This window comes from Myotis myotis, unplaced genomic scaffold, assembly GCF_014108235.1.
Source record: "Myotis myotis isolate mMyoMyo1 unplaced genomic scaffold, mMyoMyo1.p scaffold_m19_p_7, whole genome shotgun sequence".
NCBI classification, from domain to species: Eukaryota; Metazoa; Chordata; class Mammalia; order Chiroptera; family Vespertilionidae; genus Myotis; species Myotis myotis.
Genome location: NW_023416379.1, coordinates 4,173,755 through 4,186,015, shown reverse-complemented (window position 1 = coordinate 4,186,015; position 12,261 = coordinate 4,173,755). Strand labels below are relative to the sequence as shown.

The window sequence follows — 12,261 nt, the reverse complement described above, 5'->3', positions numbered from 1 at the left end:
CATAGCGACCCGTCGTTCCACCGTCCGGTCGATTTGCATATTAGTCTTTTATTATATAGGATTTTTCTGAATCAAATGAGAAGACCATATGGCTCTTCTCCTCTCAGCTGTTAATGTGGTAAATTACACTTATTCTGATGTTAAATCTCCCGAATTCCTGGGAAAGAGAAAATTATGGCAAGATATATTTTCTTTTTTATGCTTGTCTGAATTCGGTTTGTTAGTGTTGTTTAGGATTTTTGTAGCAATGTTTACCACTTAGATTGTAATTATTTTTATCATGCCATTTTTATCTAGTTTTTGCATCAAGGCTGTATGAATTTCATGAGGTGCTGCCAGAGGAGTAATTCTGCATTTTCCATCTTTTAGAAAATTGGAACAATTTTTTGAAAGTTATTTAAGATTTGCTCATAAAATTGACTAGGGCTGCTATTTTCTTTATGGGAAAATTTTTTAAATTCATTTTTTAAATGTATTGATTTGAGAGAGAGAGAGAAAGGGGAGGGGAGAGAGAGAGAGAGAGGGAGAGAGAGAACACATCGATTTGTTGTTCCACTTATTTATGGACTCATTGGTTGCTTTTGTATGGGCCCTGAACCAGGACTGAACCCAAAACCTTGGTGTACCAGGATGATGCTCTAACCAACTGAGCTACTGGCCTGGGCTATGGGAAGATTTTTAACTACTGATTAAATTTCTTTAATAATTACAGGACCATTCAGGCATTCTTTTTTTTCTTGAGTCAAGCTAAATATGTCAAAAATTTCCAGGAATTTATTTCACATAAGTTCTCAATTCATAATATTTTCTTTTCTTTTTATTTATTTTTTTAAAATATATTTTATTGATTTTTCACAGAGAGGAAGGGAGACAGAGATAGAGAGCCAAAAACGTCAATGAGAGAGAAACATCGATCAGCTGCCTCCTGCACATCTCCCTACTGGGGATGTGCCCGCAACCCAGGTACATGCCCTTGACCAGAATTGAACCCGGGACCCTTCAGTCTGCAGGCTGACGCTCTGTCCACTGAGCCAGACCGGCTTCGGCTTTCTTTTCCTTTTAATATCTGATGTTTGTGCAGTTGTGTCTGTCTTCTATTCCTGTTACTCTTTATTTGTGCCTTTCCCCCTTTTTTCTTGATAAATCTCACTAAAGATTTGGTTATTATATGTATTAAAAACCATTTTTTTTTTCAGGATTTGCTCTTGATTGTAACTTCGTGTTCCTTTTCATTAACGTGTATTCATGTCTTTATTATGTCTGTCCTTTTTCTTTAATGAGTTTATTCTCTTGTTCTTGTCCTAACTGCTAATTGGACAGTCAGCTTGTTTTCAATGTTATAATTTTAAACACAAGTGTTTAGGCTATGTGTTTTTCTCATATGTAAGTAGGTAAAGGTATATATTTTTCACCTTTGCAACATCCTACAAGTTATGATATGAAGAGATTTATTATTGTTCAGTTCTGAGCATTTAAAAATTTCTGTTATGATTTTGTTAATCTTCAATTTCCAAAAATAGATTTTGAAATTTTGTATTTTGATGTTGGTCTCTGATTCATTGCACTGTGATAAGAGAACATAATCTGTATGGAACCTTTTCAGGGGCCCCCTCCTGCCTTCAGAGCAAATATAATCTCCCCAGTGCTGTTTCTATGCCCTTCTATTACCAGCACCACCCGACCTTTAAACCGGCATCGCCTGCTCATCCCTTTCTCGCATCCCCCAGTCCAGCCTGCGCTTCTCAAACCTCTCCCTCCCCTTCCTCTGCTGGTCCCTCTGGTCAGCATGTCCATCATCTGTTCTGGGTTATCCTTCCTTCAAAGTCCGGGTCAAATGCTGACCCGTCCGTTTGCCTCCTCAGCTAGGCACGCTCTTTCTCCTGGCACTACGCAGTGTGTGTATGCACACACACACACACACACACACGCACAGGGCACAGACACACAGCACACACACACACACACACACACACACACACGCACAGGGCACAGACACACAGCACACACACACACACACACACACGCACACACACACGCACAGGGCACAGACACTCACACAGACATTCACACAGACACACACACACATACACACGCACAGGGCACAGACACACAGCACACACACACGCACAGGGCACAGACACACAACACACACACACACACACGCACAGGGCACAGACACACACACACAAACGCACAGGGCACAGACACACAGCACAGACACACACACACACACAGGGCACAGACACACAGCACACACACACACACACACAGGGCACAGACACACAGCACAGACACACACACACACAGGGCACAGACACACAGCACACACACACACACACACACAGGGCACAGACACACAGCACACACACACACACACACACAGGGCACAGACACACACACACACACACACACACAGGGCACAGACACACACACACACACGCACAGGGCACAGACACACACACACACACACACAGGGCACAGACACACAGCACACACACACACACACACGCACAGGGCACAGACACACAGCACACACACACACACACACAGGGCACAGACACTCACACAGACATTCACACAGACACACACACACACACACAGCACAGACACTCACACACGCACAGGGCACAGACACTCACACAGACATTCACACACACACACACACACACACACAGCACAGACATACAGCACAGAGATAGCACAGACATACCCACAGACACCCCCCCCACACACACATACAGACACAGACACACAGACAGACACAGACACACACACAGACACACACAGCAGAGACACACATAATACAGACACAGCACAGACACACATAATACAGACACAGCACAGACACACCCACAGACACCCCCACACAGACACACAGACAGACACAGACACGCACAGCACAGACACACACAGCACAGACACACACACAGACACACATAGCAGAGACACACATAATACAGACACAGCACAGACACACCCACAGACACACACACCCACACACTCACACACACACAGCACAGGTACACCCACAGACATACAGAAATATACAGACACACACACAGCACACACACAGCACACACACAGCACACACACACACACACACAGTACACACACAGCACAGACACACCCATAGTATAGACACACCCACAGCACTCACACATAGCACACACACCCACACCCACCCACACACACACACACACACACACACAGCCTCCCTCAGGTACTAAGTGCTCTGTATTTGGTCTCTGAGCTCCTCTCCCCTTCCCCTCCTGCTCTCACGCTGCTTGTCAGGCCAGGCTCCGTGGCATCTTTGCAGCCTATCCCCGTTCCCTCATCCGGCCCCACCTTGAATCTCTCCAGCTGCAGGTGGAATGTGCCGGAGGGACCTGCGCGTGTTGAGGGGAGCAGGACGGAGCCGCCCTGGGAGAGAGTGGTCAGACCGCACGGCTCGGCCAGCAGCCCGCGGCCTTTCTGCACGGAGGCTGGGGCTGACGCGGGGACAGCCAGTGGGTGGCTTCCGTGGGCTTCATCCTTTCACATTTTTATTATTTCATTCCCCCATTACATTTTATCCCCTCCCTGCCCTCTTCCCAGTGGATTTAAGTCTAAGAGCTAAGAGGTCCCTAAAGGAGAGAATGTGTCCAGAACGGGGAAGAGGTGGGGCCGGGTGCTGCTGAGCGGTCACAGCGTCGCTGGTTACACAGGGGCTGAAGCTGGGACGGAGAAACAGGGTCCCCCCAGGAGGGGACCCACAGAACTGCGCACGCACCCCTTCTTCCTGAGAGGCCACGGAAAACATGACAGACTCTCACGCGGGAGCTCTGCGAGCGAAGCGCGCGGGTTTGAGGGCCGGACTCCTGGACCATTTCCTCCTGGAGGCCGGTGGTCACGCCGCCCGTAAAGGAGGCGAGGGGAGGGCTTGCTGTGCTTCTCGGGTGTGGCCCCGGAGACTTGGTTTTAAGGCTGATGTGGACAAGGATGCTTTTTGTAAAGCCAGGACACCCAAGCGCAAATAGAGACCTTAGTCCCCAAAGCCTCCCCGCTGATGCCCGGGCTGCTCACTCTACCCCAGGGAGCTGGTCTGCCACTGGCCTGTGGTGCCCAGAGCACCGAGTCTGCAAATAGAGCATCCATCGGGCTCGCCCCTGGCCCGGCGCTTCCTGCTGCGTGCACAGGGGCTGGCACAGGCCCCGAGTACCCAGGACGAAGCCCTATCAGTCACTCACATTTCAGCCGGCAGGAGGTGATCAGATCGTCCCTGGAAGGAATGTTGGCTGGGCGGGGGAGGCAGGATGCCAACGGACCGTGCGGGTGAGTGTGAGAGAGGACACCACCCAGGAGGAAAGGGGGTGGGGGGGGGGGGGCACCGACACGCTGTCCTGGGGCAGCCCGCGGAGTGCAGATGGCGACGCTGTCAGTGCGCGTGGTGGGAGACACGTGTGGCTGGCGGGACCTGCCCCGCGCACAGCAGCTCGGTGCCCACCTCCGGAGCACCCACCCATCAGCCGCAGGGCCCTGCTCTCCACAGAGGGTGGGCGGCCAGGCCAATGCAGGCTGGAGGGCAGCCAGACGTGTGTTTTCCCAGCACAATGCCTGGGCCAACTTCTAAATCTGCCAACTGCAACTTGAAGACTGTACATTTTTGAGATCTTGTCCCACCCTGATTTATTAGCGCCGCCTCCCACAATGGGCTCTTGCAGCCCACAGCGTTAGGGGGCGCACCCTGATGTTTGCCTACAGAAGCAGGCACGCTCCCGGTTAAAAGCCTCCTGGGAGAAGAAAGAAAATAAGAGAAGAGAGAGGCAACATTTAGAACCATTCCCATCAACTTCATGTCTATCTTTGTAAAAAATAACTTTAAAAATATATGTTTTTATTGATCTCAGAGAGGAAGGGAGAGAGAGAGAGAGATAGAGAGAGAGAGAGAAACATCAATGATGAGAGAGAATCATTGATTGGCTGCCTCTTGCACGCCCCACCCTGGGATTAAGCCCTCCACCTGGGCCTGGGCCCTGACCAGGAATTGAACCGTGACCTCTTGGTTCATAGGTCGACGCTCAACCCCTGAGCCACACTGGCCAGGCCAGGGCCTAACTCCCTTGGCGATCTGGAGTGTAATTTTGTTTGTTTGTTTTTCTCTTACTTTGATCTTGAGCTCTTTGAGGCAAGGGCTGTCTGAGTCTCAGTGACCTGTGGATCCCCAGGTCCTAGCTAGCACTTTACTTGACACAAAAACAGGTGTTCTGTCAGGTCGCGTAAAGGAGGGATTAACCAGAGGTGTCTCTCGCTGAGGCTCCAGCCCCTGCCCGTGGACAAGTGGTGGGCGACAGAACAGGAACATGTAGCTGCGTCCACTGCAGTGTGTGCCTCGGGCCTGGGCCCTGGACAGAAAGCCAGCACGCAGGCCTGTGGCCTTTCACATCACGGCCACAGAAACACTCTCAGTTTGAGTCCTTAACCGTTCACACACTGGGCCAGGCATCTGACATCTTAATCCTTTGGGTTTCGCTGATTCCCAGTGTATTTGCACAAGAGGACTTGCCTCGGCACTGCCTCGCAGCGAAACAAGTTCGGACTTCTGTGCAGCGGAAGTTTGTTGCCGCAATGATGGATTTATGGCTTTTTTTTTTTTTTTTTGAGGAGCATCATTTCTTTCCCACGCCTTCCAAACCTTCCAAACCTTCCAAACCCTGAGAAGATGAGTGGTGTGATATGAGGTCTTGTGCAATTGTTTGCTAAGGATCGCTCACCATGTGGATGGTGAGGAGGTGCCTCAGATAAGTCTGTACTGGACACCGGGCCTGCGACACGTACGCGGGCTCTCGGCTCGACCCCGGTGCTGTCATTGAACATCTGACGGGGGGGGGGGGGGGTGCTCAGAGGTGCCCCGGTGCCATGGAAATGGGCCTGCACTTGGCGTCAGATAGTTCTCACTGGACTCGCACCCTCAGCAGTCCCTGCCGTGGGGGGCAGAGCCACACAGCCGCTAGGAGCCCTGGTTCTCTCTCTAAAATCAGATGAGTGCCTCTAAGGGCATTGTGGGAACCAGAGCAAAGTGCATAGGGTGCCAGAGAAGTCTGGCAAACACTATTGTATTTGATGGCTGGTGAGAAGCAATCTCGACCTTCCTTCTCCCATGTCAAGGTGAAGTCTACATGCCGACCTCTGTTTTCTTTTCCCTTCCCCACTGGACATGGAATCCTGGCGACCGCTTTCCTCCAGGTCTGACTTAGCGATCACCCCCAGCCACCCAGCACGGTGGGCGCCCCCTCTCATTCCTCTTGACTCCGTCTTTCAAAAGTTGAGCGCACATCACCGGGTGGGAGCCTTGTCTAAGGTCCTGTTGCTGTCCCAACATACGACAGACTCACATGCGGTGCTTCACACGGGCTTAAAGACACAGAACAAAAGGGCCTCATGTCGGATGATGGCATGAGACATGCGCTTTCCAACTCTGCTGGAGTTTCTCCTGGTCATTCACGCTTGGTTGTCATTTATCCACACAAAACCCAGGCTGGCATTCAGATCAGCCCCACCGTCCGGAACTGCCACGCCGACATGCATGGCGAGTGCTGGTCTCTGTGTGTGGTGGTAAAGAAAACAACCAGAAACCAGAGATGCTGTGTGATCACAGACAGACGGCGAAGCTGGGAATAAGCCACAGGAATAACCGGGAGGCAGGCTGGTGAAGGATCACAACGAAAACGCTGACGACTTCCGCTCTGGTTTTGATAAACAAAACAGAAGCAACAACCTGGAGCTGAAGAAATCATGTGAGAACGGTCATGTCTGTCAGGACAATAGTGACGCTCAAGTGGACTAAGAATTGACTGGGAAGGAAGAGGACTTCGGAGAGCTTACGAGGATGTTTTTGAGATGGCCAGGCTCAGGACAGATGACTGACTTTTAGGTCAGGTTTTTGGAGTCTTTTAAGCCTAAAAGTGGTGACACCTTTGACGTTTTTTTATCAGACGAATGGAGAGCGGACCCTCCGTGGGAACCAGGAGGGAGATTTCTGGAACAGAAGGCTGTAGGGCTCTGCTCCGTGCGGACGCTCCTCCTCGGGCCGGCGCACAGCCCGGGGTGAGAGGCACGGTGCTCCTCTCTGTCTCATCCGGCGGCAGTTCACTTAACGACCTTCCCTCTCTGCAAACGACACACATCTGCTCACGTTTTGGGTTGTCACGACGGAGGGCTGACTCACCTTCAGGTTGTCAGCTTCAGCCTGAGCCGATCTGCGAGGAACCCCGGGGGCGCGGACAGCAGCGCGCGGCGCCAGAACGCGGCCCGCGGGGCGCAGGTGTCCTCGTGGCCTCCAGGGGCGCTGCGATCCACGCGGAGGCCCGAGGCGTCCAGGGGGAGCTGGTCACACACAGGTGGGATTCCGAGCAGGGAGACCCCAGGCGGGTTCCCATGGCAGGAACGGGGTCGGAATCGGGGGTGGGGGTGGGGGTGGGGGGAAGCGAGGCCAGGCGTCGCGCACGGGGCTCCTCGCGCGCTCAGAGACCTGCCTTTCAGAGCAGCTGGCGCGGCAGCAGGAGCGCAGGATCTAAGGCTGATAAAGGCCCTCCCGGTGCAGGGGGCGGGGAAGGCGCGGGGAGCCGGAGGAAAGACCACAACGTGCGGATGGAGGTGCAGGGGACTGTCCCCTGTCCCCGACGCTGAAACCAGCGGCATTTATTTAAGGGGACAAGGGGCATTTGTGGGTGTGGCAGCAACTGGACGCAACGAACCATTTCCGAGCCAGGAAACGAGCGATTAGACAATGGAAGGGACTTCCGCGGCCACATCGACCGCACGGCAATCGCCGAGTTTCAGAAACGCCCCTCGGGATTGGGGCTATCGGGCACCTGGAACCGGGGCTGCGCCACCGCCACCCCAGCAGCCCCGCCGCCCCGCCGCCGGCAGGGGGCGCCCGCGCGCGACTAAAAGGCGCGGTCGGCGGCGGGCGGCCTCAGTGCGGAGCTGGGCGGCCGGGACGCGGGCGGGGAGAGATCGGCGCGGGCAGGGGCGCGGCGGGCACAGCGCAGAGCGCACAAACCGGCACGAGCGGCGGGACCCGACGGTGGCGCCTCCTCAGCCGTGACTCCGGCCCAGCGCCCACCGACCAGCCGCCGCCCCCCGCCCAGCCCGCCGCGCAACCCGGGCTCCCCATGGCGCCCGAGGCCGGGGCGCCCCCGTGCGCGCGGCGCCTGCTGCCCTGGGCGGCGCTGCTGCTCCTGGCGGCGCTGGTGCCAGCGCTCTCCGCGGCGGGAGCTCCAGGTACGCGCAGCCGGGGCTGGGCTGCCCGGCTCTGTGCGCCTCCTCCCGCTTCTCTGTCCGCCTCCACACACCGCCCGCCCGCCTGTCGCGCTGGGACCGCCGCCCCGCTCCGTGTTGGCTGCGTGTCGTGTCACTAACCTGTGCGTCCTCCTCGCTCACGGGCCAGGGCGCAAAGGGGCGGATGGGGACGCGGGACCTGGGCACTCGGAGTCCCGCGCGCAGGAGGAGGGAGCGGGGACGCCGTCGGCGCCAGGGGCCCTCGGTTTCATCCTTGACCTCGAAGTTTCCGCGCCCAGGAGTCGGGAGACTGGAGCTAACTTCCCGGGGAGACTCAGCAAGCGTGCAGTGGGGGGAGAAGGCCACTTCTTGGAGTTGCCGCGGGGGCATCCTTTCCCCTCCGTCCACCTGCCCCGAGGCGGGGTGCCTGTTGGTGGCGGAGAGGCAGGACTGACCGCCCCAGAAGCGCGCGCTGCCGCGGGCGGTGGGGACCCGGGCGCCGGAGGGAAGCCGCGCGTCCCGGCGGGAACCAGGGGGCCGCGAGGGGACCCTGGTCTCGGGCGCAGGGAGCGGGCCGGGGACAGTCGGTTCCGGAGAAGCGCACCCTTCCCCGGAGGCTGAGGCTGGGGACGGGGTGGTGGCTGTTCTCTGTGGGACTGAAACGTGAGCGGCGCCGCTCCGAGAACGCCAGCGCGCTCTGTCCGCGCTCCTGCCCGTCTCCCTCCGAGAGACCCGTTTGCGGCGGGGGTTCGGGTTTCCTCCCTGCGCCTTTGGTGGCCCTGGTTCCCACCTCCTGGGCAGGCATTTTCACGCTTGAAGCCCTGCGGCGTTTATTCGTGCCATCGGTTTGCGGGAATCCGAGAAGTCGACTTTTTTGTCGACACTGCTCCCTCCCAGCTGGGCTATGAAAATTCAGATTCCAGTGCGGGCTCCTTGTTAAAGGATGCTACTTAGGGCCTCTGTTGCCCATGGCTACAAGGGAAAGGGAGACGGTGGGGGGTCACTTCGCCTTCTGGTTCTTCTCTGAGGGCGCATCCTGCACAATGCTCGCTGCCGGTTTGCGCCAGGGGCTGGGGCACCAAACGCCACTTTCCCCATAAAAGACAGTCCAGTTGTAGTTGCTGTTCTCCTCTCTGTTGGCCTCTCTGGGAAAGCAGTCGCTGAGTCTGTTGCTCAGTATCTACGAATAAAACTAAAGCCTTTCGACTTCTCCTACAACCCATGCTTTTCTCTGTCCTAAACAAACCTTTTCTGAATGTTGAAAGAGTTTTTGTTCCAGAAGACGGACTGCAATGGAGCCGATGCCAAACAGGCTTCGCGATGGCTCCAGCTTTGTCCCTGTTAGATTCCCCTGCCACCTGCCTAGGGCTCTGCCAGGGTGTGTCTGAGGTGGGGGCTGCCCCGGCATCTCCTCCCCTGGCCCTCCGCCCTGCATGGCTGAGCTGTGAAATGCTGGGGCTGGAACCCTTGCTGGCACTTCTCTCTTGCGTGTTGACGTGGAATTTGCAGTAAAATGATGACCAGACTAGAAATGGACAAAGGGGGACAGGCATGCTCTGAAGTAGGTATTTACTGCACTGACTGAGAGGACTGAGGGAAGAAGCAGACGCACCCTGTGGCGAGCTCCCGGGCTGGGAAAGAGATCAGGGGGCACATAATTTGTTTCATCTGTTGCTCTGAAAGGCATCCTGTCTGCATTCTGAGTCTGAAGGCAAGGCCATGGCCACGGTGCTCCCTCTCTGGCTGAATCAGTGCATCGCCCAGCAAGCTGCTGGAGCCGGGCGTCCCCCTGCCCCCCCAAATCCTTTGGGGCCAGAATCCCTCCAATGAAACCACGTTAGCAGTGGCAGACCTCACAGCTCCAAGGGACTTTCCTTAAAATAGAAGTGGTTTGCAGGGCGCACTGAGGATCTAAATAAGCCCTTCAACTTGGTGGTCAATTAAAACATAAAACAAGCAGGTGACACCCCCCCCCACCCCCACACACACACACACACACACACACACACGCACACACACACCACGCTGGTGCTTGCCAGGAGACCTTTTTCTGAAAACATATGGAGATACACACACTCACATGTATAGTGGTTTTCTTAGGGTAGCAGTGGGCGATTTAAATTTTTTCTTTAAAGCTTAAAGACCCTTTTAGGGAACCCGCAAGATCAAAACTATTTTCAAAGTGGTGTTAAGACACGTCTGCCTTCTCCCCTGTGTTGCTCTGCAGGGAAGGCGCACGGGCTTGGTGGGTAAAACCGCGGGTGCTTTAGCGTGAATCTAGGCATTGGCACCATAATGAACTAGTAGTCACTGCATTTTCTGCCTCTGACGTTAAGAAAAGACGTGCCAGTTCCAGTTAAGAATGTCCTTGGTGCCACAGTAAAAATTGTGAATTTGACCAAACCTCTACCCTTGATGTTCTGTGTGAAGAAGCAGGAAAGGCACACAGAGCACTTCTGCTGACACCCCCAGGACGAGCACTTGTGCGACGGTTTGAGCTGTGAACGGAACTGGCTGCTTTTCCCCAAGAACACCACACTCTCCAGAAAGAACGACTGCGGACAATCCAGCTATTCCGACCTGGGTATTCGGCAGACGGCCTCTTAAAAATGAACGAAGTGGGGCCGGCCACTGCTAGGAAAATCACTGCTGGGAGGTCCTGCCAGGGGTAGCATTTGAGCTTTCAAGTGAAAATTAGAATTTTGCCATCTCCAACATCATACATTTAGAAGCTTTTTAATACTTAAAACCCTTTCTCACAAGACCAGTGGCGGCATGAATGGGGGTGATGTTTAAACACTGTGCTATAACACGTCAGCTTGTAGCTGGTCTGCACGACCGAGCGAACCTGTGAATCCAAGTGACCGGTGCAAGGTGTTACCAAGTCTTGCCTGTCTGAGCAGTCCGTCCGAAATTCGAGCGAGCCCAATGGACTTTTAACGTGACAAAATGTCAACATTTTCTTTACATGGTTTCAGAGTCTACATTGCAGCTAACCTCGAGGAAACTTCTACTTGATGAGTTTTGGGGTGGTATCAAAGATTTTCCAGAATTACCCATAAGGCTGTTACAGAGTTTGATCTCTGTGAGGCTAGATTTTTTTCAGATACTTCCACGGAAACAGCATGCTGCCGAGACTGAGGGATAGTGGACAGGAGGCCCTGCCGCCTTCTATTAAAGAGATTTGCCAAAATGCAAAGCAGTGCCACTCTTCTCACTATTTCTTTTTGTTTAAGAAAACAGTTATTTTTTTTCATAAAATAGTTGGGTTTTTTTTTTCTGCAAAATGCTTTATTGTTTCCATTTGGTCCAATGCATGGGAGAGGGCTCCAGGGCGGTTAAAATAATGGCCAGTGGGTTGGGGCAGAGGCTCAGGCAAAAGCCAGACCCCAGGGGAAGGCAGAGCGGCACCTCAACGGCCTCTGGGCTCCACAGGCTCCTGGTCGTGCTTGAGGGGGAGCCTTTCAAAGAGATACTCACCCAGCCCAGCCTGGGGGCCGGCAGCCTGTGGCGGTGAGTCAGGTGTCACCCATCTCCTTGATGAGTTTCACCTCCTCACCCTGGAAGTAGTTCTTCAGGAAGTCACAGGGATAAGGGCCTGCAGCTCCCGAAGGGCCTGGGTCAGGTTCCTTTCCAAGGCCAAGGCCGTCTCCATGGTGCCCCGAGTTTTGCCCACTCATCGTGGGGAGGTGTCAGCACGTCCTGGAAGAGAGTGTGGCCACCGTGCTGGTTTTGCATCTTTAAGAGACCTGGGTGCCCTCGCTGGGAAGCAGTGGCCCCGCCCTCGTGAGCCACATCATCCTGGCCGGGTGGAATTAGAAGCCCAGAGAGAGGTGGGTGTGGGAGGCCCGCGGATGCAGGCTGGCCAGGCGGTTGACGGCAGCCTCCACCTCGGAGGAAGAACTCTGACAAGTTTGGGAGCTCATGGTGGTTCAGCAATGAGAAGTTAAGGTAAAAAAACAAACAAAAAAACCAAAAACGGTGTTGGCTGGTCTCTGAGGC

General features: G+C 54.4%; 1 protein-coding gene across 3 annotated transcripts in view; it reads left to right on the top strand.

Annotated features, from left to right (window-relative positions):
- Window positions 1-7,970: 7,970 nt before the first annotated feature.
- FNDC1 (fibronectin type III domain containing 1) overlaps window positions 7,971-12,261 on the top strand; it is a 69,088-nt gene continuing 64,797 nt past the window's right edge. For all 3 annotated transcript variants that reach the window (XM_036317145.1, XM_036317143.1, XM_036317142.1), the window contains exon 1: window positions 7,971-8,262. In XM_036317145.1, the coding sequence (XP_036173038.1) occupies window positions 8,154-8,262 (109 nt within the window). In that variant the 5' untranslated portion in view covers window positions 7,971-8,153. The remainder of the gene's footprint in view (window positions 8,263-12,261) is intronic.